This window comes from Parasteatoda tepidariorum, chromosome 1 (genome assembly GCF_982258835.1).
Source record: "Parasteatoda tepidariorum strain Cologne lab strain chromosome 1, Ptep-v5.0, whole genome shotgun sequence".
Taxonomy (NCBI): Eukaryota; Metazoa; Arthropoda; class Arachnida; order Araneae; family Theridiidae; genus Parasteatoda; species Parasteatoda tepidariorum.
Genome location: NC_141755.1, coordinates 12,956,183 through 12,982,986, shown reverse-complemented (window position 1 = coordinate 12,982,986; position 26,804 = coordinate 12,956,183). Strand labels below are relative to the sequence as shown.

Below are 26,804 nucleotides of genomic sequence, written 5' to 3'. Positions count from 1 at the left end.
ACCGAATTTGTGTTTAGAATGCTTAGAATTTATATCTAATCATGTATTTTTTTTTCTTTCTAATGATTAGGTAAAATGTGAAACTTTAGTCATGCCTTCCTTTTTTTCGCGAAATTTTGAAATTTCGTATTGATTAGGCGCTCTAGGATGCTTCGATTTCAATTATGAACTTAGCATGCAACACACATATACATCAGAATGCTATATTTTTCATTTTTAATATGTTCTTCATAATTATTCTTATATCATCTTAACTACTCTTACAACGTATTTTCGTAATTATTTAAGAAAAATTATTTTACCGTAATTAGAAAACAATTAATATTTGGAATAAAAATTAATTAACTGTTCTCTTTTCTCCCTCCCCAAACAATATATTAGAAAATTAAAATGTTATAATTTTCTGAATATCATCTTGCTCTGTAACATTAAATATCGTGAAATCATAAATGAAGTGACGGATTACAAAATATCTTCGCATAAAAATCTTTGTTACAATTAAAATAAGTTATAACACAGCGTGAAATGAAAAATAAATTACAGACTTTTCAGACTCATTGGACTTTTGTTAATTTTGTATTCGTTTAATTATTGTTTAGAGCATGGCACGAAAACCATACTCTATTTATTCTATTAAATTTATTATTCAGTTATGTATTTTTCACAAAATGTGTAGTAATGAGAATAATAAAACAAAGATTTTCAGTAGAACGTTAAAATATGAACCGAAAAATTACCAATGAATGGTTTAAATACCGTAGATTTCGGTTTTTATTACCAAGATTTCTTTCATTACTAATTATTACCAAAAAAGTCACTACCATACTGCATGGTAATATTCAAGCGGAGTTTTTCGCTCCGCTTATATGTTGCTGAATAAACGTAGATAAAACTTAGTCTAAACAGTTTTAAATAACCGTTAGAAACTTATAGCACTTACGGAAAAGCCTATTATTCGATAACGCTAAAAAGCGTTATTCAATAACCTGGTTGGTAGGGCGTTGAACCCATGTCAAAATGGTAGTTCGGTTCCCGCTGACCGAAAACTAGTGCAGTAAATAGTAACTGGTGTACGTTCAATCTGTCGGGTCACAAAGTCCTCCATGTTCCTATAACAAATCATACCTCTGGGGAAACTGAGTTAAAGATTGATCGTTCTCTGTTTCATATAAAATTAATGTAATTTTTTTAGTCAAAATTACAGTCTGTGGATGAATGAATGGATGTATTAATGTGTTCACTCTATAGATTGGATGTGACGTATGCGTTTTACAGAAGTTAAATTCTTCTCCATAGATGGCGCCACTGGAAACAAGAAGAGACGCATCTCCTTTGCCTTAAAGGCATACGACAACAACAACAACAACAACTAAGTATCAACTGATATTATTTAGTAAATTTCATTTGCCAATATAATCAAAATGTGATGCATGTGTTATATGTTTCATGCCATATCAGATAAATATAACTACGTAAATAATCAAGAAACTTGTTTCCCCCCAAAAAAGAAAGTTATTAGAAAATTCAAAACATTGTTCGAAAAATTTTGGACAATTTGCTAGTCTTTTAACTTATTCAGCAAACGAAGAAAGAAAAAAAAAAGAAATTAACTGAATTGCCGGATAATTTTTATTTCCTAAATATGTAAAGAATGAAGATAAACACCAAAACTCAATTAATTTAACACTTTTAAAAAAGTGTTTGTCAAAGTTTATGACATAACTCTAATCAAGACATTTTTATTCCTAAGGAAATAATTATGTAATAACAAGAAAAACAGTAGCAGTTCTAATAAAATCTCGGTTGCGTTGAAATAATTACATCAAATATTATGGCAACCTAACAGTCATTTTCCTTTAAGAACTAAATAAAATTAAACAAAATGGGACAAAAATGCTCTCCGAATTTTTAGCTTTTTACCGAAAACTCTATTCATTAGTGAATAAATCTTCAACCGAAAATCGATTTAGCAAAAAGTACTTTCGTTTAAAAAGTTTATGAAATCATTAAACTTTTTTTCATGAATCCAATATGTAATTATGATGAATTAAAGCGATATTCCATTTTAGAAATACCGGAAACCCTTTTCAGAAAAGTGTATTTTTTTAAAAATTTTAATTCAAATGAAATGACGAATCTTACGTATTAAATTGAATAAATAAATTATGTTAGTTTTAGAAGATTAAACAAAGAAAGATTGAGGACTTTTAGATTTAAAAACGATTTGAGTAAAAATATTGATGGGCAATAAAAGTTAAACGTTAAGGATTTCTTGAAATAATTTTTAGAATAATTATACAGATGACGAAACAACAAGATTCTGTGACAAAAAATAAGCTTAAAAGAGGATAAATAAATAAATCAAAATGAATAAATACTGAAGCTTAAAGAAATAAAGCATGACATTTATAAATTTTAAAATGATTTTTATAAACATTAATTATACAAATGACTGCGAAAGAAATAAAGATAAAAACAAGCGAAAATGAACAAATGTAGTTAGTTTCGTTTAAATAACGTTAGCAATAATGAGATATATAATTAGTTTAATAAAACCCCACCCAAAATAATTCAGTTTTAAATAATTTATTTTTTACCTTTTGAGGTGACACCATCAAGTTGCACACCCAATTCTCCGATGTAACCAAGACAAGAGGTGATGTTATCAACCTAAAGAAGAAAGAAAAATTCTACGTCATTACATAAAAAATCTATCTAAAAAAGAATTAAAAATGATAACTATACATATTCAAACAGGAGTTACGAAGCAAAAAATATGACACTCTGCCTTAAATTTTTTAATAGTTTTCAGAAAGAAATACACTGATTTAAGACATAAATGACACACTGCAATGTTTTGGAATTCTTAAATATATCCTAACTATCTTTCTATCTTTCAAGAATGATTTAAAAATTGTTTTTAAATCATTCTTTATGGATTCCGGTACGTGTAAGTTCATTTTAATTCGCTACTCGCTTTATAGATTTCGTTTTTTGTTTTGTTTTGTTTTTTTCTTTACATTTTATTTTCTGTTTTCTGCGTTATATATTTTTTAATTAATGCGTTCTATTTTGTTTCGATTTTATTTAGTGCTCCTCAAACTATTGTATTGATTTATTTTGCTTTGGCTACAATATTAGAAAGCACTTCTTTTTGTGGATATAATAGTGTGAGTTGAGGAAGAGATTATATTTTTTCATTTTTTTTTGTTTTTGTTTTCCGGCTTTTTAATACATATAAATTTTCAATTTTTGTTTCGAAATATTTTTTAAAAACTATTGTATTTTAATAATTTTTCTTCTTCACTTTTCATTAATCTTTATTATTTTCCATGTTTTCTCTATATTTTTATTTTATTTTTTGAGTTCTATACCTTTTCATTAACATTGCTTAACATTGATTAGAAATGGTATAAAATTAAATTAATAAATATTTACTAATACACCTTAAATTTATTAAAAATGTTAATTTTGACATATAAATATTCGTCCATAAAGTTGAAGGTTGAAAAAAAAAATTGAAATATGGTAACGATGTTTTTGTTCAGCACGTTGAAGTGTTATGCAGCGTGATTTACAATACATCATTAAAGGTAAGAAATGATCAATATTTACAACGGCGTCGCAGAAACGTCGTAACATTTGTTTTTCATGAAATATATATTGTTCGCCGTTAAAATATGATTCACGCTAAGGTGTTGGGTTGAAACAATAAAGCGTGCCTGTAAAAGTTAGAAGAAAGTGTGGCATTGATCGCATGCTCCGTTTATTTATTTCCGTTTTATGGTTAGATCTAGCAAATACGTGCTCTTAGATTCTAACAAGTTCTCAGAATCCTGTCATACATAATTTGAAAAACATCTACACAATTTTGTATAAGAAATCAGTTTGAAAAAGATAAAACAAGATAGATGATATTTGGTTCTGCTGTATAATATCCTGACATCTAAATTTTTTTCATTACAAAAAGTTAAAAATTCTTGAAATTTTGAACTGAAGTTTGTCACAAAGCTTTCGATCTCTAAAGAGTATTATCTTGCAATTATGTTCAGTTTATTGTTAAATACAGATGAATTATTAAGCTTTCACTTTTTTTTTTATCAACTATCATTGTTTAAGATTTAAAATTAAAAAAAAAAACTTAGTCATTACCGAACAAACCATTGATGACATTTAAAAGAAATTCATGCTGCTAAATTATTTCTATTGCCCATGCTAAAAATATTTTTCGTTTGATCTTATTTATGATAGGCATTTAAATATTCAGTGAATAGTCGGAAAAGAATCAATTCAAATCAAATGTGATTTAAATGACATTCAAGTAAGGAGTATAAATAATGATAGTATGATTAAAATATATTCACTTAAATGATGCTAATTATGAATGAAAAATGATTGGATTTCACGCAAATTCAAGTGAAAACCCTCCACTCAAGTAATACTGAAAATCACTCAAACACGATTGAAAATCCCTCAAGTTTGAGTGAAATTTTTTCACTCGAACTTGAGTGATTTCAATATCACTCTTTCACTTGAGTGATTTTCACTCAAGATGAGAAGGCTCCTTTTTTCTAGATGAAAGAGTGAAATAGCACTTAAGTTTTAAGTGAACATTTTAAGTGAGTACGAAATTACAAACAGTTAAATAAAGCCAAATCACAAAAAATTTGAAATTTTTTTAAAATTAATATTTAAAGTTGTTTTTAATGATTGAAAAAAATAACGTTACAAATTATCTTTAAAATGATGAAAAATAATGGTGTTTTTGTCTCAATTATTAAGCGAGGTGCATACGACGTAGTGAATTCGCGTGGTAGTGAATCGGTAAATCCTTGAATCAGTTTATGAACCTGTAATTTCTGATACTACAGTCAATAAGCACAACTTTGTTTTGTAATTTATACATACTATGACAAAATTGAAAATACTATGATAAATACTGCGTTCTATTGCTAAAATTAGTATAAGTAGCACATTAGTGATTAGCCTGGTCTACCTTGCAATTATGTCGCTGTTCTTTGCTGCCTGGCATGTGATTTTTGTAAAATGACATGTAAATAACTAATAAAAAAAACTTCATGTGTGGTAATACTGAATTTTTAACTGTAAATCATAATATTGAGTGAACCTCCAATTATAGAATTGTAAGAGATAAACAGGAAAATAAGATTATTTTAAATTTTAGCGCCCTTAATAAGAGCAAAAGTTAAAAACAATTTTTTAGGAAAGTTCCAAAATCAGATTTAAATCAATAAAAATATGTATCTAATTGATTCCGTAAAAATCTCGACCATAAAGTATAGATTTTACAAGATCCTTTAAGTAAGGGAAAAATCAAATTGCAGAGAAAAGGTACATTGTTTTATAGTTTAAAATCATAATAGATCACAAAATATCTATGAAGTCTGTTTACCCATGACTGAAATCCATTTTTCATTAATTCACTAATCTATTTAAATCTATAGTCGCAAATTAAAAAGTATTTTGGTGTTCATAAAGTTTACATAGTGTTACCACCGCATTTTTACCCTATTAACTTGACTGCAAAAATAAATGCCCTATGACAAAAAAAAAAAAAAAAAAAAAAGGATAACAATTGAGGTTAAATAAATAATCCAAAAAAAATTGAAGAGGTAAGATTTTGATTTAAAACTTTTGGCCGTTTCAAAAATATACAAATTGGAAAAAACGCTCAATATGTTTTAAGCGCTCAAAAACAGACGCCCATTTTCACGACTTATCAGATGTGAATGAGAAGATTAAAAAGTGGATAAACAGGCTCTACGCACTATGGAGAGGTAGCTCCTCCCCAACTGTCCATACACCCTGATTTGCCCCTCTCGGACACGGGGGTTTTCTTGTTCTGTTTTTCATCTTTTTTCTTTCTCGGCCTCTGTGTTTCTTTTTTTTTTTTAGTCTCGTTTCTTACCATTATTTATCCATTTTTCATTGGCAACATCCTGTTTTTTTTTTTTTAATTTCAAATCGCTTTTGTTTCTTCTCATTCCCATATGGCAAGGCTCGAAAACGGCCTTCTGTTTTCGAGCGCTTGAAACATGGCGGCTGGCATTTCCAATTCGTGCATTTTTGAAGTGTATTAAGTTTAAAATCCATTACTAATAGAACATGTTGAGAGTAAAAACTGATTTTGTAAGAAAAAATGCATTCCAAATTACAATCGATTTTTTCAATTAATTTATCGGATTTTTTTTATATTCGATTGTTTCTACTTATTTTTTTTAAAAAAAGCAATCATGAACCCACCATATTTACAAATGATTCAATTTATGTCAACTTTGATTGAGAAATATCTGTGATTTTGCTATCACGTAAGACAAATATATGCATTTCTTATTTTTCATACAAAATGGCAGTAAACATTTAAAGTTAAATCAAACTTTAAAGAAAAAGTCATGATTTCTTTGGAAAAAAAAGGAGGGTTAATGACTTTTTCTTTTGTTCCTATCGTTTGTATCACTAATATATACAAAGTTTCTGTGACCTGCAGTTCAAGCCCTCTATTGCCATCAACCAAATAATATTTACTCAAGACTAACACCAAAGTTAAACGATCTGAGAGTCAGTCGATACTTCATTTACTACCTTATTTGCTTCAAACACACCTTTGTATGCAAATTCAACAATTTTAACAAAAGAGACGAGAGTGATTGAAACGGAATGCATAGCTAAAATAGAGTAAATATTGGTTTTTCACAAACGCGCACACTTACCGCCAAAAAGAAGAAGAATTCAGTACCCCAAAATAAGAAATCATCTTGATATGTAAACATTCCTAGTCGAAATATTGGCTGCACTAAATTTTTCCCGTACTTCTGAAAATCGGAAGAATTTCATACTTTGGGAAAATATTATTCTTTTTCATAGTTGGCGAATAGAAATGGCACACACTAGTAAAATGGATAAAATATTTGGTAGTTTTTTTTTCCTCACAAAGGAAGATGGTAAAAGGAATGGAATACCGAGGCGGGAGAAGATCTTCGATGCAGTTGGAGAGATCGCCAATCATATTTTTTAAAGCTGCCAAATTTGTTCCGATTTCCTGCAAATTGTATTTTTACTCTCTTAGTTTCTATTTTGTTTATTTCAAAACGAACTGCTGGAAATGCCACATATTTCATGTTATTCTGTGGGAGTTTTTGAATTATTAAATATATTTTCCAGCGCATTTTTTTAAAATCTTATTTATTCAACTAGATTTCTGAAAAAAGTGCTATGGTATTAGCTCGAGTTTTTCTCTAAAAATGTTTCTTTATTGATTAGATTGTTGTTTTAATAAAAATAAATGTGAAAATCGGGTAAAACTAAAAATTATGAAGTAAATACCAAATAAATAACGCCTCGGTAATAAACTTTTGAACTTGGTATTTCATATTTAAGTTTCTGCTGAAATTTAATGGTACTGTATGAAACTTAAAAAATTAAAAATGCTTTTTTTATTACTCATAAATTTCGTATTTTATTACTCATAAATTTCGTATTGCTCATAAATTTCGTATGAAACTTAAAATAATATAATTTTTATAAACTTAAAATATTAAATTATTTTGAAATATACAATATTATAATTTTTCATCATGATTGTTTGCAAACATTGTATTAAACTTAAAAATATTATAGATATTATTTTAGATATGACTTCTCTTAAATATTGTGTGAAACTTAAATTATTATAAATGTTTTTTTTTAATTATGACTGCTCTTAAACAGTGTAAGAAACTTTAAGTATTGTAAATGTTTTTTTTTCTTTATGACTACTTGTAAACACTGTATGGAACTTAAGATATTATAATTTTTTTTATTACGACTGCTCGTAAATACTGTATGAAACTTAAGATATTATGAATATTTTTCAGATATGACTGCTCTTAAATATTGTATTAAACTTAAAATATTATAAATGTTTTTTTATTACTGTATTAAACTTAAAATACTGTCAATGTTTTTTTTATTATGACTGCTCATAAATGCTAATACTTTCTTCAAAAGTATTTATAAATAAAGATTCGGATAGATATTTGAAAATAAATATTTGTTTATTTTGATTTAATTTTGTTTCAAAATTTATATACAATAGTGAACCATCTGCACAAAAATCCATTATGTTTTCAAAGTAAATTTTACTCTTATTTATAACGGGTAATAACAAAAATTTTTAAAAAAAAATTATGATATTCAAACTATGCAATTAAAAAATAGTATTATGTTAATACATCAGCATTATTTAATTTACTATTCATTGATACCATGGTAGTTTTTTTAATAACGCCTGGAAAAAATTACACAACGATATTTTAAAATTAATTTCACTTATTTACTTTTATTTATATGATGCAAGGAGTGTAATGATTGTACGAATATATTTGGTATCATTATTGCCGGCGAAAATGAATTTATTAAATACTTATTGCTTCTTAAGTCAAAAATAAGTAAAGAATAATCGGTTAAAAATAAAATAATTTTGGAACTTCAAAAGTTTTAGAAAAGATAAAATTAAAAAGACAAATATTGCAAAATATATACTATAAAATTATTCAAATATATTTAAAAAAAAGTCTAAACAATAATGAATTCAAATAAATTCGTTATCTGATATCGGCCATTTGAATAAATAACTTGGCACATTTTATTAAGTCAGTCTTTTTTTGCAAAGACTTTAAAAACCAATTGTTTTTATAAGGTTGCCATAGGTGCTATAAATTTATTATAGGGAAATTAAAAGTTAGAATTTGGAATGAATTGTAGGGTTTCAAAAGTAACTTTATCCTCCTAAACTCTGAAAAGAGGGCATCATTTGAAAAGGTAAATCCATAATATACTCGAAGAACGGGGTTTTGCCCATACTGATTATGCTTAGTGTTTAAGGAAAAGTAAGCAAGTAAATCATCGTTTTTAAGTTGTTAAATTTGGGTTTAAAACTGAAAAAAAAACGCAGTTTTGTTATTCCTGTTTGCTTAAACACGCTTTTCTGGTTGTGTCCATTTTCAGAAACACAGATTTCGAGCTGCGTCCATTTTCGTAAACACATATTTTGAGCTATGTTCATTTTCATAAACACGCATTTCAAACTGTGTCCAGATTTAAAATTCGACGAAATATTGTACTCGCCGGTGAGACGTGATTTTTTTTTTGTAATTAAATGCTTTTCAATTTTTTTTAAAAATATTTCATAACCGAACTTAATGGAATATTGTATGACAGGCTAATTAGTAAGTAGTGAAAAATATATGAAAACTTTATCGAGATTCTAAGCCCACACTGTTAAAAATTTCTCGGAAAAAAATTTTTAAATATCAACTTATTTCATTTTTACTTTAACATATTCAAACAAAATAGCCAAATAACCATAAATAAGCAGGTAATCAAACTGTTAACTGAGAGAAAAATCATTCATTAATTGATTTCGCCTAATACTGTTGAATAACCAGAATTTCATCTCACCAACTAAGCACACCTAATGAAGCCACTAAGTTCCCTGAAACTGCGTGCATATTACGGCTGGAGTACTAATCTGTCAGTTTCATGATCGACAGAACTGAGAGTTTAAGTTTCAGCGTTGACACTAAAATGTTTTCTCCATTCCCTTCAACACAAGAAGAGTTTCCAGTGTCCTGCACTCCCCAATTTGTGTCCTGCACTCTTCAATGTCCATTACCTAACAAAAAGCCTAGCTCCTGTGTGTAGCTAAATTTTTTTCATGGTTTTGAAACAATGCAGGTTGTAAATGGTTGGAAAAGCTGCATATTTTGTATTCATGGTCTTAAAACCATAATAATTTTAAACGGTTTCAAAACCGTAAAGGTTAAAAATGTATTTTTCCTGTAAATCTTACAGTTAATCGGATGGACAGACAGTGGCCGACTATTTTACCCTAATTTTAGAATGAAAATTTTAACATTGCACCCGTTTCCGAATACTTTTTTCTTCTACAAGGAATTTCAGCTTTACAAGTTGTATTAATTTGGTAAATATAGTCACTTCTTAATTAATCATTTTTTGTTTTATGCTATTACTTTTTACATTAAACCAGATCAGAAATTTATATAAGTTTTATTAAAAAGCTGCTCCATTTGTGTGTCTGTAAAAATCAATTCCCTTAACGTAGCTTAGTAGAATGCCGTTAAAAATTTGTGAAGAATTTTAATATTTGAGCATTAAATATCCTCAAGAAATATATATTTTTATATATTTTGATCTGTTATATGAATACCATTTATTAGCCTTAAACTAAAAAAAAAATACACACACGCAAAATAATGTTATGCGCAAAGTAAGTTCGTAATTAAGAAAAATCTTTGCAAATTCAGAAAACTTCCACGCTTTCTAAAGCCTTTATTTACTATTCGAAAAATCTAAAAAAAGACTTTTAATCTCATTCGAATAAAAGAGTCGCTAGAAATAAAGAAGTTTTGACAGGTGTAGAACCAGATAAACGAGCTTTTAATAAAACAGGAAATAATAAAAGAATTATTCAAATCTTTACTCACAAAACATCAGAAAATAATCCTCTTTCTATGATCTCTATTTTCACTCCAAATCATTGCACGAAAACACCTTTAATTAGAATTCTCTTTCAACACAAGACACACCGCTATTTACGATTAATTGAAATTTTCTCTCTTCAGTATTTTTGCAAGCGCTCCTTATTCCTAGTGATTTTAATTAAATCGTCTTATAATTATTCCTGAATACCGGACTTATTAATTATGCGTTCCTTTATCTCTATTCAGTTATGTACTCCTCCGCGTCTAATGCTTTTATTAATTATACTATCGATCAGTTGAAGATTCTATACAGTTAAGTTCTCGTTAAGCTAGTTTAACAACAGCTCTTAAAGATTTATTTTCGAAGAATTTTTTTTTTTTGTAATGTTTTTCGTAAGAAATAAATTTTCTTTCTTTGTAAGTCGTAAAACAAAAAAAGTTACCTGATCATTAAGGGATAGTTTTTTTTTTGTTTAATGAGATAATGGCGTTGTTTTTTTGTGTTAGATGATTGTGGTTACTTTGTTGAAACTTGCATTTAATGATTGTGTTAGCGATTAGGGCCTATCAAAAAGCCATTTATTTTTGGATTATAAAGTAATTTATTTTCGGATTAAGTGTTATTTATAGAAAACTATTTTTTAGGACATGCGTCATTTGAAAGTGGGCAAAAAAAAAAAAAAAAAAAAGGAAATTTTACTTAATATGGCCGCAGGCTTTCGGCTAAAAATGATTAATGAAATAAATTAAATCGATATTTTCGATTAATAACCGTTGACAGCATTATTTAGTTCTTATATAATAAAAAAATATTAAATGCATATTTTTTAAAAATTGGTATGGTTACATTTTTTAAAAACGATTTTAAGCAGTATAACAGATCAATATCATTTTTTTAAGATGATCAATGAAAAGATTTTTTAGTAAAATTTGTTTTCTTATCAGTTTTTAAACGTAATTTTGTTGATAAATAATAAACAAAATATAAAAATTTAATTCCATAATTTGAAACTTTCCCCCCAAAACTTCGAAAACAACTATTTGCATTCTCTTAAGCTCAAATTATAAGATTGAACAGACTTGATCCATTAACCACTCTGTAAAAAATTCCGGATAAAATTCCGGATAAAATTCCGGTAAAAAAACTTCGTGTGCATCCGAAGGGGTGGAAGAAAATTTATTTTACCGTAAAACATTATACCGTAATTTTTGCAGAGATATTTATTTACTTGAGTGATTCAGTGATATTACGGTAAATATTACTGAAAAAATGACGCTATCAGACTTTTTGTTTCCTAACATATTCTGGCAAAAGTAAATTTCATAGTAAAAAGTACCGCTACCATGAGTACCAGTACTTTTTACCATAATTTGAGCCTGAATTCTTTACAGTGCAGGGTTGTAAAGTCGAAAAAAGTTTGTCCTACTCTAGTTGGTTATAAGTCCTACGGGTTAAAAAAAAGAAATGAAGTTTTGATGCTTTGAAAATTATTTGCCCTCATATTTATAATTACTATGCGAATAAAAATATTACTCAAATAAATATAGCGACAACTAAATAAATTATAACTTGTCACAAATTTAATTTATTGCATTTGAAGGCTATAAGTCTCAAGTTTGATTGAACTATTGAAAAAGTTCTTTAATTTAAAAACCTAAATTATTTAATTATTTGAAAAATTAAAAAAATATTTAAATGAACACAATGCATCATTTGTAATAGTTCCTTAGCTACAGAGAGAGCATCTTATCTTAATCGAATCTTCTTATACTTAAGATGTTTATAAATTTGAGAGGGTATCTTGCTCTTTTCTTATGATGGTTGGTTACAATTTCAACATTTTGTGAAGTTTATTTCCTTAGCTTTCATGATAGAGAAAAAATGTCATTAAAATTACATAAAATAACATAAGCTATAGCCATATAGATATAAATTGGAATCAGTATTTTCTCAGTGATAATATTAATTTCAGTTATATATTAATATTTTCTGAGGATTCAGGGAAAATTTTAATAGAGTTATGGATAACAATCGGAGTCAAGTTCTTAAAAAAATCGGAGTCGAGAATTTCAACTACTGACTCCACAGCTCTGGCATCAACACATTAATTCCCGACATTAATTAATAATTGATAACCGAAAATTATTGGTTGAATTTTTAATTGTTTGGTAAAATATAGAAATGCATTAACTTTTGAGAGGCAAGAAAAGATAAAATCGAAAACAATTCGCATAAATATCGTTTATATCACAAAAATATAGTTATATCAAAGATAGATATCATACCAAACATTGATGCTTTAGCAAACATAGATATCATAGAAAATATATGCTTGCAAAAAATTCCGGATCGAATTATTGGAAAATGTATTGGCATCCAGAATTTTGTAGATTGAATAGGCTAGATTAGAATGCAAATCTCGCATAATTTTATTAACTTTGAAATGACAGGAATACAAGAGGAATTTTAGAGTATATTCTTGAATGCTGAAATCTTAATACGAAAAAGGTGCACCGTATTTTCTGGATCTATGTGAACACCAAAGAGGGAGGTAATTTTTACTGTAGTTTTAAAACCATTACCATAATGAACAGAAAAACTATCGAATAACGGGTTTAAATATCTTACATTAGTGTTTATTACTAGAATTCTCGTTGTTTTAGCAGAAATGGAGCATTTGTTTTTTAAAAGAAACTTAAATATGTCTTTTTTTCTACCAGAATTTATCTATGTAGTAATTAAAAACAAATAATATGAAGATCTGCTCTGCTTTTCTTTTTCTATTAACAATTTGATCATTATTTAACATGTCTAGATTAATATGGTTTTGAAAGTTATGAATTTTAAGAGCTTTATTAGATTTTTTTAAAGTCTCTGTTCTTCATTTATTCATATAAAAATGTACATTTAAAAAGACGATGTTTAAATTTTTTTAAACAAACTTCAGAAAATATACATATTTTTATGAATTTTTAAACTTACAATTTAACTTTCAATAACTCTGATTTGGAGTCCAGTAATTTTTTTTAAACTTAGATTCGTGAAACGTTTTCCATATTACAGTTTTGTTTTATTTAGATTTTAAACCTAAGCCATGTTGGTGGTCCATTTAAACTTATATTCCGATTGTACCATAAAAAAGAAACCTTATTTTAAATATTTAAATAATCTGGCAAGTTTAAAAGATAAGTAAATCATAGTGGTACATTTTATACAACAATTATTTCTCGTTTAAAAAAAATCCTATAATTTTTAAGCAGAGACACAAAATGAAAAGCAACAAAATTTTTAAATTTTAGCTTTCATTCGAGACTAATTAGTTAATAATTTAATCACAGTTCATTTCGTGCTAAAATGGTATAAGCTAGAGGCTTTTCTAAATTATTTCCGGCAATTACGTAATTCTACCATCATCATTGCAAAAAAAATAATAAATTTTTTAACTTCATGGTAATCGACATCATTACAGCTCTGAGGATTTTCTAATTTCCGTCTAAGCTAAGTGATTTTTTTTTCTATATGCTTTCAATTTTTAACTTTAATTTCTGATTGCAGAGTGCCGTTAAATCTGGTTATCCATTATGAAGGAGAAAAAAAGAAGAGATTCGGGAGAGAGATTTTATTTTCATCGATTTGCAGGTTCTGCTGGAATGTTTCGTAAATTAAGACAAATGTGGTGAAGGAAAATGTTTCTAAAGTAAATAATCTTAAATCTTAAAATTTTAATATTCTCTAAGACAAAATATTTTATTTTCAAACTTCATTTAATATTTAGAGTCATTGAATAAAAAATGCATATGGTCTTATCCACGGTTGGTATTTTGACTGGAAGAAACCTATCTCTTTCAAAATCTCGTCAGATGAAACTGAACAAAATGGAAGAAATTTAAATTGACCAATACACATGTTTAGCAATAAGTATTAAGTGAACAGGTTAAATTTAAATGAATTACATTTAATGTAGCTCCAGAGAGTTTAAGGTTTTTTGTATCTTGTTAAGAAAATAATAATTATTATATTTATATTATTTATTCGGGGAGAAAAAATTCTCTACTAATTCTGTAGAATTACTGCACTTTATGGTAATGACATTTATGCGGAAATCTATCTATCTATCTACATTTATCTAGTAATAAAATCCAAAATATATGATATTTAAATTATTCATTCGGTAAAGGTAACGGATTAACAAAAATTTAGGTTTTCTAAATTATAGTTCTTATTAACACACATTTATAAGAAAATACAAAACCTGAGAAATAAATTTAACTGAAAAATGTTTTTATGACATGCTTTAAAGTATCATGATAAATTTACCTCATACACAAAATTTTACCACAAATACAGAGTTATAGCACAAATACCAAATTTTGTCACACATTATAAATTCATATTTCATCGATAATTTTACCAAAATAATTACTTATGTGTCTCGGTTACAAAACCGAGTTTTTTGGTGTCCCCATGGAGTCAAAAACACGGTAAATATTACTGTATTCCTGTAGTTTTGACCATACTTTTTCTCAAAGTTTCAGTATTATACAGTTTAAAATGTTCAAACCGTATTATTCAAGATTGAGCATTCATATTTAACTGCATTTGGTTGAAAGAAACCGATAGTTGTTTGTAATTGAGAATTCAATATGCGGTTTGTAGTACAGCATATTTTTAATGTGTTTTTTTTTTGTTCGTTTAGTGGTATTATAAAAATGGGATTCTGACATTTTAGCAGTACATTTCGAAATATAAAATGACGCTAAGCTATAGTTCCTCACATGAAAAGTAGAAAAAACTACCATTGATTCAATTCCTAAGAAATTAATTAAATTTATTTTTTCTAATTGTTGCATCTTAGTTTTCATTAGTTAAAAATGAAGAGTTTTGAACTTAAACTATATAGTAATTATAAACTGTTTAAAATTTGATTTTTCAAAAGAATTTTATCTATTTCTTTCCCTTGAGCTGGAAAAAGCCTTATAGGCCTAAAAGCCTATAATTCTTTTGAAACTCTGTTTTTTTTCCTTAGTTTTTTGCAGAGTGGGTCTATTGTAGTAACTAAAATTCGGATTGGCACGCCAAATAAGCATACTTTTCAAAAGAAAGAGAGAGAGAGAAAGTAAGAAATTAAAAAAATAATTAAAATAAATAAATTAAAATTGAAGTTTTTGGTTGAAATGAATGCTTAAAACAAATGAGCATTTTTTCACTTTTTATAAATAATTGTAACAAAAATAGTATTTTTTTCCTCTGAAAAGTGTTATTTCGTAAAACATTAGATCTTTTAATATCTAATTGGCCAATTTGTCAATTAGATCTTTTTTAATCTTTTTCAAATATAAACTGCAGATTTGACTTGAGATAAAAGTCTTCATCTCTAGTAAATGGAAAAAATACGCTTAAATTTTCAATTGTTTCGAATTTATTTGAAATATTGGACATTTTTGGATTTCTTCTGGAAGTTAAAAAGGAGTATAAAAATTTTTTTAAATTTTCTTTCTTCAAAAAACTTTGGAATTTTCTTATCGATACAAACTGTTTAAGTTAAACCTTCCTTATATGTATATAATTGTACAATTAATGAACTGGCAGTAGTCTTTAACAATAAAAATGGAAGATTATTCATTCTTTTATCATCCAATGGTGTTTCTCATCACAGAATAACATTCCTAATTATTATAAAAATCCCGTATGATAATTTAACCAAAGGGACCGTCCAAATATTGCCTCAAAAGAATGGGGTCTGCAATTTGCTTATTTTATATTTAGAAGAGAGGAGAGAGAAAATGATCAATGCTTGAGTGAGAAACAAAAATCTCCTTATTTTCAATTTCTAAAATTAATGTTTTTTTTTAATGTAAAATAAATTTTTAATTTAAAAATGTAACGAAAATTTGGAAAAACAATTAAAAAGTTTCGAATTTGAAATGCTGGGAATAGAAAAATTTGAAAAAAAAAATTCTTTAAAAAGTTTCAGAATTTTAATCACTGAAAAAAAACACAGAAGATCCAAATACCAAACGCAAAAGTTCCAGGTACCAAACAGAAAAACCACAAAGAATAAAAAAATATTCTACTTAAAATTTTATGAAATGAATTAAAAACTAAATTTTGCTTTGTGTTAAGTTACACCTTTTATTTGAATTTCTGCTTCAAATTCGATTACCTTTAGTTTAATATAAAGCAAAGGAAAAGACGAAGTGATTTTCTTACGCAAGCACAGATCCCCTTGCTCAGAAGGGGCCTAAAATTGCTAAAAGCATGCCCCTCGCCCCTAACTAACCTTTTGCGACCACAAAAATTTATACTTTTAAAATGTGATAGCGTACTTTTATTTTCTTCATTTTATTAAAACCACTTCTCAGAATTATAGCTGATAGATCCTGCAAGATGTGTGCTAAATTTAGTGAAAACTCATAAACCCAGGGCAATTTAACAAAAGGCATTTTTCTCTTCCATCAAGTTTAAGTGAAGTAAAAATAGCTTAAACGAGTTTAATAAAGAATGAAGACACGTGACATTACAATAAATACTCTGGGATAAATGTAGGTTATATATGTGTCTTTTCATTATTTTTAATCTTTCACCAACCACCGTAAAGTACTGAATAAATGCCATCCCAATTACAGAGTTAAGTTAGTGGAATTGCATTTTAAGTAATGACAATGTCTTCGGACATCATAAAATATACCGTTCCACACCGCTTTGTTTGTGAGTGGGAAGATGACAGTTTTTATTCAGAGGCCCCGTAATTTGTTTATGTTTAATTCGACAGACAGCACTTTCAAAGAATAGTATATATTTCAGGTTTTATTAATTTAATGTCGGCTTTTTATGTTGATAGTTAATTCAATTTATTATTCGCAGCGGGATAAAAAACATAACCAATCATTTAATTATTAAAGAATTTTTTTAAAAATATATTACACAGAGGAAAAAATTCTGGTAAAATTACAGTAGTGAATGGTAATGGCATTTCTGGTAAATGAAAAATCATAATTCTGATTTAAAAAATATATATACATGGTATTTAAACCATTAATTTGGTAATTTTTCCTCTGATTTGGTAGCGGTTTAGTGGAAATTCTGTTTATCAAAATTATAGTCCTCTTTACCCCACATTTAGTAAAAAAAGATAACTGAGAAGAAAATTTAACAAAATAAACTGTTTTTATGTCATGCTTTCCCATAATAAGACTACCAAACTTTAGCACATTATATACTTATTACATATTATAAAATTATGTATTATTGTTCATTTTGTCAAAATTATTGCCAAAGCACTTCGATGAACATTCCCGAGTTTTTCTGGTGTTCCCATATAACCAGAAACACGATAATTTTTACCATATTCTTTCAATTTTGTCCATATTTTTTTCTAAGTGTAGTCATAATTGATTTTTAAACTAAATGACTAGATATTTAGAAATAGATATAGCTTAAAATTTATTTGCAATATTTCTTTGTATTCTAATAAAGAGAATTATATGTTTAGATTATAACTTTAATTATCAATAATATTCAAAAGTAAGTATAAGCTGTTTTTGCATCAAAATTGTCAATAATTTTACAGCAGTTATTCAGTTTAGAAGCATAAACTTATCAGTTCTGAAATTAGATATATTTTAGATGCATTAATGATCAGAATAGGTATAAACTATAAATATCAAGGATTGATATAATAAGTTTAAAAAACATTTATGTGAATTAATATGATATTAATATGGTATAAAAAATTTTAAATTTTTTCGTTCAATATTAAATTGAATAATAAATAATTATTGAGAATCTCTATGATTTTTCTTATCTCTATCATTTTCCCCCTTTATGATTTTTCATCACACGTTCTTGCGAGGTTATTTTTTAAGTATTTTTATAGAACTAAGGAATAAACTATTATTCAATGTTAAAATTAGTAATCCATTAGTATGAATGTGAGTCGCAAGATTGGTATGAATTTGGTTTTAAATAATTAAAATATATGTTAATTAATGTAAAAATTGAGCACATGTTATATTTTATCAGATTTCAACGAGCGCATAGTTTGCTGCTGGGAACCATAAGGAGTTACGATTCAGTCGTGTGTCGTGATCCTCAGTTTGTAAAACGATAATTTAGACATATCGTTTGGTATTTTTCCTACTCTATATGACTACATGTCTTTGCTAATAATAACAAAAATAATGTTGCCTTTTTTAAATTAAGGAATAAAATCCTCTGAAAATCTTGGTTAGATTTCAATACATATATCATATTAACAAAATAAATTTTCCTTTTATTTTCAAAAACAGCAGTAAAATAAACCTTTCGAATGCGGGGGGTGAATATTTAATGCTTTTTTAAAATATATTTGGTTAATACTTTGAAGTTTGTATTTCTAAGTTTTATAATATCGAAAAAAAACTTAGTTATAATTTCAAAAATGAAATGTAAGTTAAAAATATAAGTATAAGCAACTGAGGAAATTTAATAAAAGTAAGCAACTTATGCTTATCATTTAAACAAGCTGCGACACTGCAAAAAAAAATTTCGAATTTGCGGAATTTTATCTGCCAGCTGAGGTGCCAGTAACCATTTATCCCGTTTATTTGGCAGAAAAATACTGTCATTTAAATACAGACACCTATTTTTAGCAGATAAGACAAAACAGCTTTAAACTGTCAAATGTACAGAACAAGTCTGTTAAAAAAAACCGGCAATTTTTGACTGTAAAGTTGAACAATATTACAATAAAAATGATCCTTAATGAACTTGATTATATAACAAATTGGTTCAGTTTGAAGGAAAACATCATTTTATTTTATACGTCATTGAATTTTGAACAATTTTTGACGATCGGTACTGACATTGTGGTTAAAAGCGGAACTTATTTTTTGAGAGAGCATAATTCTCAATCGGTGGAACGCGCACCACCTGTGAGGTCATAGATGATAGAGAAGTGCTTACATTTTGGTTGTTTTTTAAAAATAAATTAAGCAGAAATCGTATTCTTCAAATTAATACTGCGGAAACATGCTTAATATTGCATTAAAAATCAATTTAACCAATGATTCTTTAAAGTTATTTTGAAAAAACATGGATGTGAAGGTAACACATAGGGGTCATATAGGGGCTAATAAACAGTTCTTTGAATGGTACGCACAAGTTATCCAATAGAAAAAAATCGCGTAAATTGAAACTGAATATGCAAAAGTGTTTTCTCGACTCTAAAATTTTTATTTTATTTTAATTTCTCATTTCGCTTTTGCTTCTTGACTATTTTTGACTGTTCATTTAACCATTTATCCTAAGGTTAATGTTTATTTTGTGTTTGTGTAATTCATTAGACTCTAAGAAAATACAATTTATTGTATTTCGAATGAATTTTAATTCAATTTGCACGCTAAAAGTTTCAAAATTTTCAATTAGTAAGATATGAAAAAAATATTCGAAACTACTAAGACTGGGCCATTTTTTTTTAAAACGATAGATAATTTTACTTACCTATTTTTTCCAGAATTATTCCGTCTAACAGTAAAATTTATTTTAAAATTAAAGAATTTCAACTTCTTTTGTCAAATTAAGAAAAACAATAAACCAACAACACTTCAAAATAAGTTTAAATAAAATGCCATAACTCTATTAGTTCTGAAAATATTTTCTCTTGACCTTTTTCTGGCTATATTTTATTTTATTTCATTTTCTTAGCTTTTGATTCTTGACTATTCATTTAACTATTTATCTTAAGGTTAATTTTTTATTTATGTTTCCAATTTATTATATTTTAAGAAAGCACCCTTTGTTATAATTCGAATGAGTTATAATTGAATTCGCACACAAAAGCTTCAGAATTTTTAATTAGTAAGTCGAGGGAAAAATATTCCAAACCACTAAAACTAAGCCTTTCTAAAACAAATATATAATTATGCTTACCTATGTTTTTCCAGAATTATTCCGTATAACAATAAAATTTACTTTAAATTTAAATAATTATAACTTTCTTATCATGAAGAAAATAAGCCAACTACACTTCAAAATAAGTTCAAACAAAATGCCATAATTTCATTAGTTCTCAAAACAAATACTTCTCGGTGAAATAAACTCGCTTCGGAATAAACTGACTTTCAAATACAACCGCAGTCTTAGGAACACAACTACGTAACAATTACGTCATTACGTTTTGGCGAATAGCCAACAAAAGACCACACGTTCGTATACAATAAAAGAGAAAAACTCAAGATAAATTAAAGATGTGAAAAGAAATAAAAGAGTTGGAAAAATTCATATTAAGTACGGAGTTGACGATTTATGGTTAGTTTTCAGAACAAATAAACGGGGTGAATTTTCTTTTTTAAGCCCTGAAAACTTATTAGTATTATTTTTTGTTTCTCAGGACAATAAAATTCCGCTGCCTTAGCAAAATTATAATTTTTTCATGAGTTGTATCCTTTTTTTCCTTTCAGCTTATGGTACTATTTTTAGAATTCTAATGAGCTTATCTTTCAGTTTTAGAGTTATTGAAGATTGTCATTAATCAGGAAGAAACACTATTATTCTATGATTAGAATTTTTTTTTCTTCAAAATTTAGTTCTTTAATTTTTTAAGCCCAAATAGCATTTAATACTTTATTACAAATTGTTAATGGTTCAAAAAAATTCAATAAATCTTGATAACTATCGGGGGCTGTTTTCTGAATTTAGAGAGAAAAAGTGTTTTTTTTTTCTAATAAGAGTTGTTTATTTTCGAAGCAAAGTTGTGACAGCATATAATACCTCCTTATCAAAAAATAGTTCAAATGAACATGAAGAAAAAATTTCTGGTAAAATTACCGTACTGGATGGTAATGAGATATTTGAAAAAAGGAAACTATATTTCTGGTTAATAAAACTAATATGTATGGTAATTAAACTATTTATTTAGTAATTTTTCTTTTCATATGATAATGGTTTACAGAAAATCCTAGTTTTCAAAATTATAGTCTTATAAACACACGATTAATATAAAACTCAAAATGAAATCTAACCGTACAAATTGTTTTCATGCCATTCTCTAAGATGCCATGAGGAAATTACCAAATTTTATTAATTTATTATGAAACTGCATGTATAATAGTGAGTTTTACCAAAATTATTAAAATCAATCAAGCAACAATCTGTAAAAATTACCGAGCTATTAGGAGTTTCCATCGAGTCAGGAACACAGTAAATTTAACCATATTCTAGTAGTTTTGACCATATATTTTTTTCATCGCAGCAATTAGTAAAAATTTCCTGTTGCTATCGTAATTTGAAAGTTCGAATCCTGCCAGCCGAAGAATTCCCGTGTATTAAATGGTAACGGGTACACGTTAAATCTGTCGGGGTCACAAAGTCATGCAAGTTCCAACAACAAATAAATTATTTCGTTGCTTTATTGTTTCTTATTTGTTTGATCTGTGAAAAGTAAATACATATTAGTGCAACTCATAAAGCCGTGATTGTATGCTTTGTTTTTTAAATTAACAAAATCGGACCTGCGGCGAATTTTGTCGTTTAAGCTTATGTATTAAACAGTTAACTTTAAGAAAGCCGAGTTTTAAAAAAAAGAAGTATAAAAAATTTACTTTTGTTTAAAAAATTTTTAAAGTTTAGAGGCAATTCATAAGATATATAGTATAATTTTTTTATCAGAAAAATGTCCTGTTTTCTTAAACAGCAAATTCCAAAAATTGAAATTTGTAAAGAGATTCCAAAATCATGCTATTTCTAGAGTCATCATCTGATTTGAAATATTTATATAAAATACGCAATTTCTGAGCCCATTTTGACAACAACAAAAAATAATACGCTGCAAGAGAGTTAACATACTTTTTACAAAAACTAAGAATACAAGCTTTTCCCATATTTCGTCATAAGAAGATAAGAATGATTATTGCTTTAAGAAATCTTCTAAATAATTTCGTTATTTCCAAAATTGAAATCTGTTTGAACGAAACATATTATTGCTTGAAAGCTAAAGCGAGAAACGCAATTTAACTATTATTATCTATTTAAACTTATTCCATTGATTTGGTGATAATGGTATCAAGGATAAGGATGTGTGCCGGAAGCAACGTTTACTATGATACTATAAATGCATTAAATCATATAGCTTGAATAATTTATTCCAACTAAATCTTATTATTATATTAAGCAAATAAGGATGTAAAAATAAACTCTATCGAAGTACGCCTAAAGTATACCCTAAAATATATCCCCACTAAATTTTTTAATCGATAAATAAAAATACATTTTCAAACAATTTCGAGTAGGACGGAAACGTTAGCTTGTTTGAAATAACTGTCTTTGTAACTATTGAATTTTTATTTCTGGTGCTAGGGGACATTCCATTTTCTAATTAGACTTTTGAAATTTCAATTGTAAACTGAATTTTTTTTACGGTCTTAAGTGTTTTTAAAGCTAGTACTAAAAACATAGTGCTGCATTGATTTTTTTAGAAAGTGGTGACTAATTTTTTTTCAATCTATGAGCCTATGCTATTATCTTACGTAAAACTAATTTCAATATTGCGTGCAAGTAATTTAATTCACAGTGTTACTAAATGAGTTGTCCCAAGAAACTGAAGCAAAAAGATAAAAACTTCATTGATTAAAAAATATATAAAGATGATAATAAAAATAGGCGTTTTTTGATTGTCCAAAAGTAAACGTCACAAGTCATTCACTCCTGGCGAGTCTTCAGAATGGGCGCCTATTTTTCAACGCTCAGAATATGCCAACTTTTATTTCCATCTCGATATTGTTTGAATCCTGTGAAGTTTAATTATACTGTTTTACATTTTGGTACTTGATCATTATTTTGATAAGAATTTTATGCTTGTAAAAGTAAACATCTGCATTTTAATATTTTAGCAGGGTTCTCGTGGTCTTTAAAAACTAAGAGAACCGACGCATCAATATTGTAACTATGACACTATCTTTAACTTTAAAATTATAATTTTGAAACCAGATATTTGGAGTTAATGAAAATAAACATTTTATCTTTAAAGCTTGTTTGCCTTCATTTTGATATTTAAGGACCTTGCGAGCTCTGTTTAAAAGGAGAGTATCGTATCAGATATGCATAGTGTTGGTGAGAATCGTAAAATAAGTTTGTAAATTATGGTAGAAAAAAAAAAGAAATGATAGCGATATTTGGTGATAAATGAAGCTGATCGTAATGGAAAAATAAGTTAAGCGACATTTTATGGTGAATTTGTGAAAATGTACTTCAGAATGTACCGAAACATCAGGATGCCATTTGCAAATCATCTTTATCCAAAGAAAACCATGTAACCTGAATATTTGGCCGAATGAAATGATTTTTTTAAAGAAAGAATCCTACAATATAAAACATATTATTACAACGTGTTATTCTTAAACATAATATATTTATTCCAACGTTTTTAAAATGCTACTTAACATTCACCAATTTTTTCAGATAAAGAAAAGAGAACTATCGTAAATTATATGAAACCTTGTTAATGTGCATTAAAATTACTGTACAATCCACATTTTTTTCAGGCACATTTTTTTTTGTTTCATTAGAGTTTTTTGCCTAGAAGGATTGACCAATGCTGTAAAACTAATTATCTCTAAAATTTTGCTTATGCTTTTTGATTTTAGTACGAAACCCTCGTATAAATGAAGTAAATACATCGTAAAAACAAAAATAATGTCAGATAAAAGTTCATGTATTCAAATTCTAAAAGCTCAGAAAATCATATATAGTTCATGAATCGATTCAAATTTTCTTTTTTCAAAGAATAAAAAGGAAAAAAAAAATTTGCTTTTTGGTCAGAAATCAGCTGAAAAATGTCTATTGCCTAGAAACTTATATTTTCTATTAACTATTAATAAATAAACCTTTCCGAGCAATCACAGAACATTTTTTTATTGTGTAAACTTGGTTGCTTAGCAACGGAATAAAATTAGGTATTGCTCTCTTCTATTTCTCTATGGTTATTTTTAATTACCCATGTGAGGTGGCGACTTTGCTTGGCTGTTTTTCAGAACTATCGCCAAACACATATAGCTTATTAGCCCTCCAATTTGCGACCCAATCTTTACGAAATTTTGTCTATCCCCTATTTTGAGGATTAGGAATCTAAATATGTAAAAAAGTACGTTTATGAGTCTGATTTCGTAACTTAATTTATAGTTAGCACTAATTAATTAGCTCATTTAAAATCACCTCTGGGAACCATTAAGATTGACACTTAATGCGTGAAAATCCGATCATTAGAACATTAGTTAAAAGTTATTCAGGGTGATATCTTTTTTATTTTGCGCACTGTACTGTCGATAAAAATGAAAAAAAAAAAGGTGAAAAAATTCTATACTTTTTGATTCGAATTGATTAACTTTGCTTCGATCAATTAATAAAATGTCCTCAAGTTTTTAGTTTGATAGTGTTTTTCGAAGATTTTACACCAGGGAAAATATATAAATAAATAAATAAATAAAAAATCCGCAGTTCAAGAGCCGTCCACTAAAATTTTAAATTACGTGTACATTTTAAACTGACAAAAGTACTAATATATTTAAAAAGTTTTTCATATATCTTAGCTTATAATATAATAATTATGTAATAATTTTTAAAATATTTATTATCATCAAATTTATGATTATTTATCTGTTTTGTTTAAATATGGTAAAATAACAATTAAATAGTTATTTAATCATTTTTCCGAGAAATTTCTAACCATTAACGGGGAAAGTGTATGTTTTTAATTCCTATGCAAATGTCGTTAGATAAACAAAGTCTCTATAACAAAAAAACAAAAAAAAATTCGCACCCTTTTCGAAAGTATACTTTTCTATTACAAGTGTGAAAGATTCTTATTCTATGCAATCCCCATATCAAAAGAAGAAGACACGCGATTCTATTAACACAATGCAAGGTTAAATGGCGGGATCGTTCCAGGCACTTAACTCACTTATCATCAAATTCATTAGCAGAGAGTGCACTGGACTGCCAACAGAGCATTCAAGAACTCTGCCAAGATAAAAAACATAGACAGATATTTTATGAGAGGAAGTTAACTTTTTTTTACATAGATTAGTACTTTATTTAATTAACTGCATTAATATTTTCCTTTTAAAAAGGCTATGTTGAGTGGAAATTAAAAATAAAAAGTGATATTTAATTTATTCTTCATAACTTGTTTTTTATAACATGTAGATAGAAAAAAAGCGAGTTTTAAAAATGCTTGATAAAATCCAGGAGCAACTAGTGTTACTTTTTATAAAACACTATTACCCAAGTCAAACTTTTTGATGAATTTTCATTGATGGACCAATATAATCCTGATGGTGACCATCAATACTGCCATCATGAACCATTATGTTTCTTGATTGTAACCAACATAAGTAACCATCACCCCAATGTAGGAATTCGGACTGATATATCATTGTTCAACATAAAAATAGTCACTGATTTTGATGGTTTATTCATGTTAAACCATCAGAAATTTCCATCATAGTTTCTTAGAAATAGAATGTTAGAGCGATCATGAACAACCATCAACCCAATGTAGGAATTTCGACAGATTTATGATGGTCCAACATTAAAAAAACCTAAATTGTTTTGATGAGAGCCAACAAGAATTCCCATTAAACCATCATGGAAATGTATAGTTGGAACCATCATGGACCATCACGGATCATCATGGATTGTTGGTCCATGAGAATGAAACTTCTCTTGATGGTTAACCATCATAGTATTAATGTAGCTATTTCTATCATGGCATGATGGAAGTTAGTTGGCATATCAAAAACCATAAACGCATAATGGAAAATGTTGGATAAAGGTGACCATCAAATGATGTTGGACCATCATGAATCACACTGAAACCAATATAAACCATCAAAATGTTTTTATGGAACCATCAAAAATTTTAACTTGGGTTCGAAAACCTCTACAATAAATTATTTTAAGTCACATTAAAAAAAAGTTTGGAAAACTGTTTTAAGTAAAAAAAAAAGCATGGGCAGATATATTACCTGATCATTCCCTTCAAAAATATGGTAATAGAAAGTAACAGTCGAATTGTTTTAGGAGCTAGAAAATAGGCGCCCATTTTCAAGACTTGCCAGACGTGAAAATGGGAGCTCCTTTTTGAGCGCTTGAAATGAAGAGACTGATTTTTCCTATTTACATATTTTAGAAGCTAATGAAGTCTTCAATCAGGTCATATCATTTCAGTTTCTTGGAATTATTCATTTAATAGACAGATATATTTGAAGTTTTTCCTTTCCATAGGGTGTTTTAAAAATTACATAAAAAAATAAAAAGAATTAAAAAAT

The 26,804-nt window shown here is 27.3% G+C and overlaps 1 protein-coding gene across 7 annotated transcripts in view; it reads right to left on the bottom strand.

Annotated features, from left to right (window-relative positions):
- The window catches only part of LOC107442127 (neuron navigator 3), a 521,654-nt gene that overhangs the window by 352,886 nt on the left and 141,964 nt on the right, over positions 1-26,804 (bottom strand). For 6 of the 7 annotated variants that reach the window (XM_043039754.3, XM_087159425.1, XM_087159438.1 and 3 more), the window contains exon 4: positions 2,598-2,670. In XM_043039754.3, the coding sequence (XP_042895688.3) occupies positions 2,598-2,670 (73 nt within the window). Of the gene's footprint in view, positions 1-2,597; positions 2,671-20,412; positions 20,589-26,804 lie in introns of those variants that run through there. The other variant, XM_071180176.2, reaches the window with a different exon arrangement.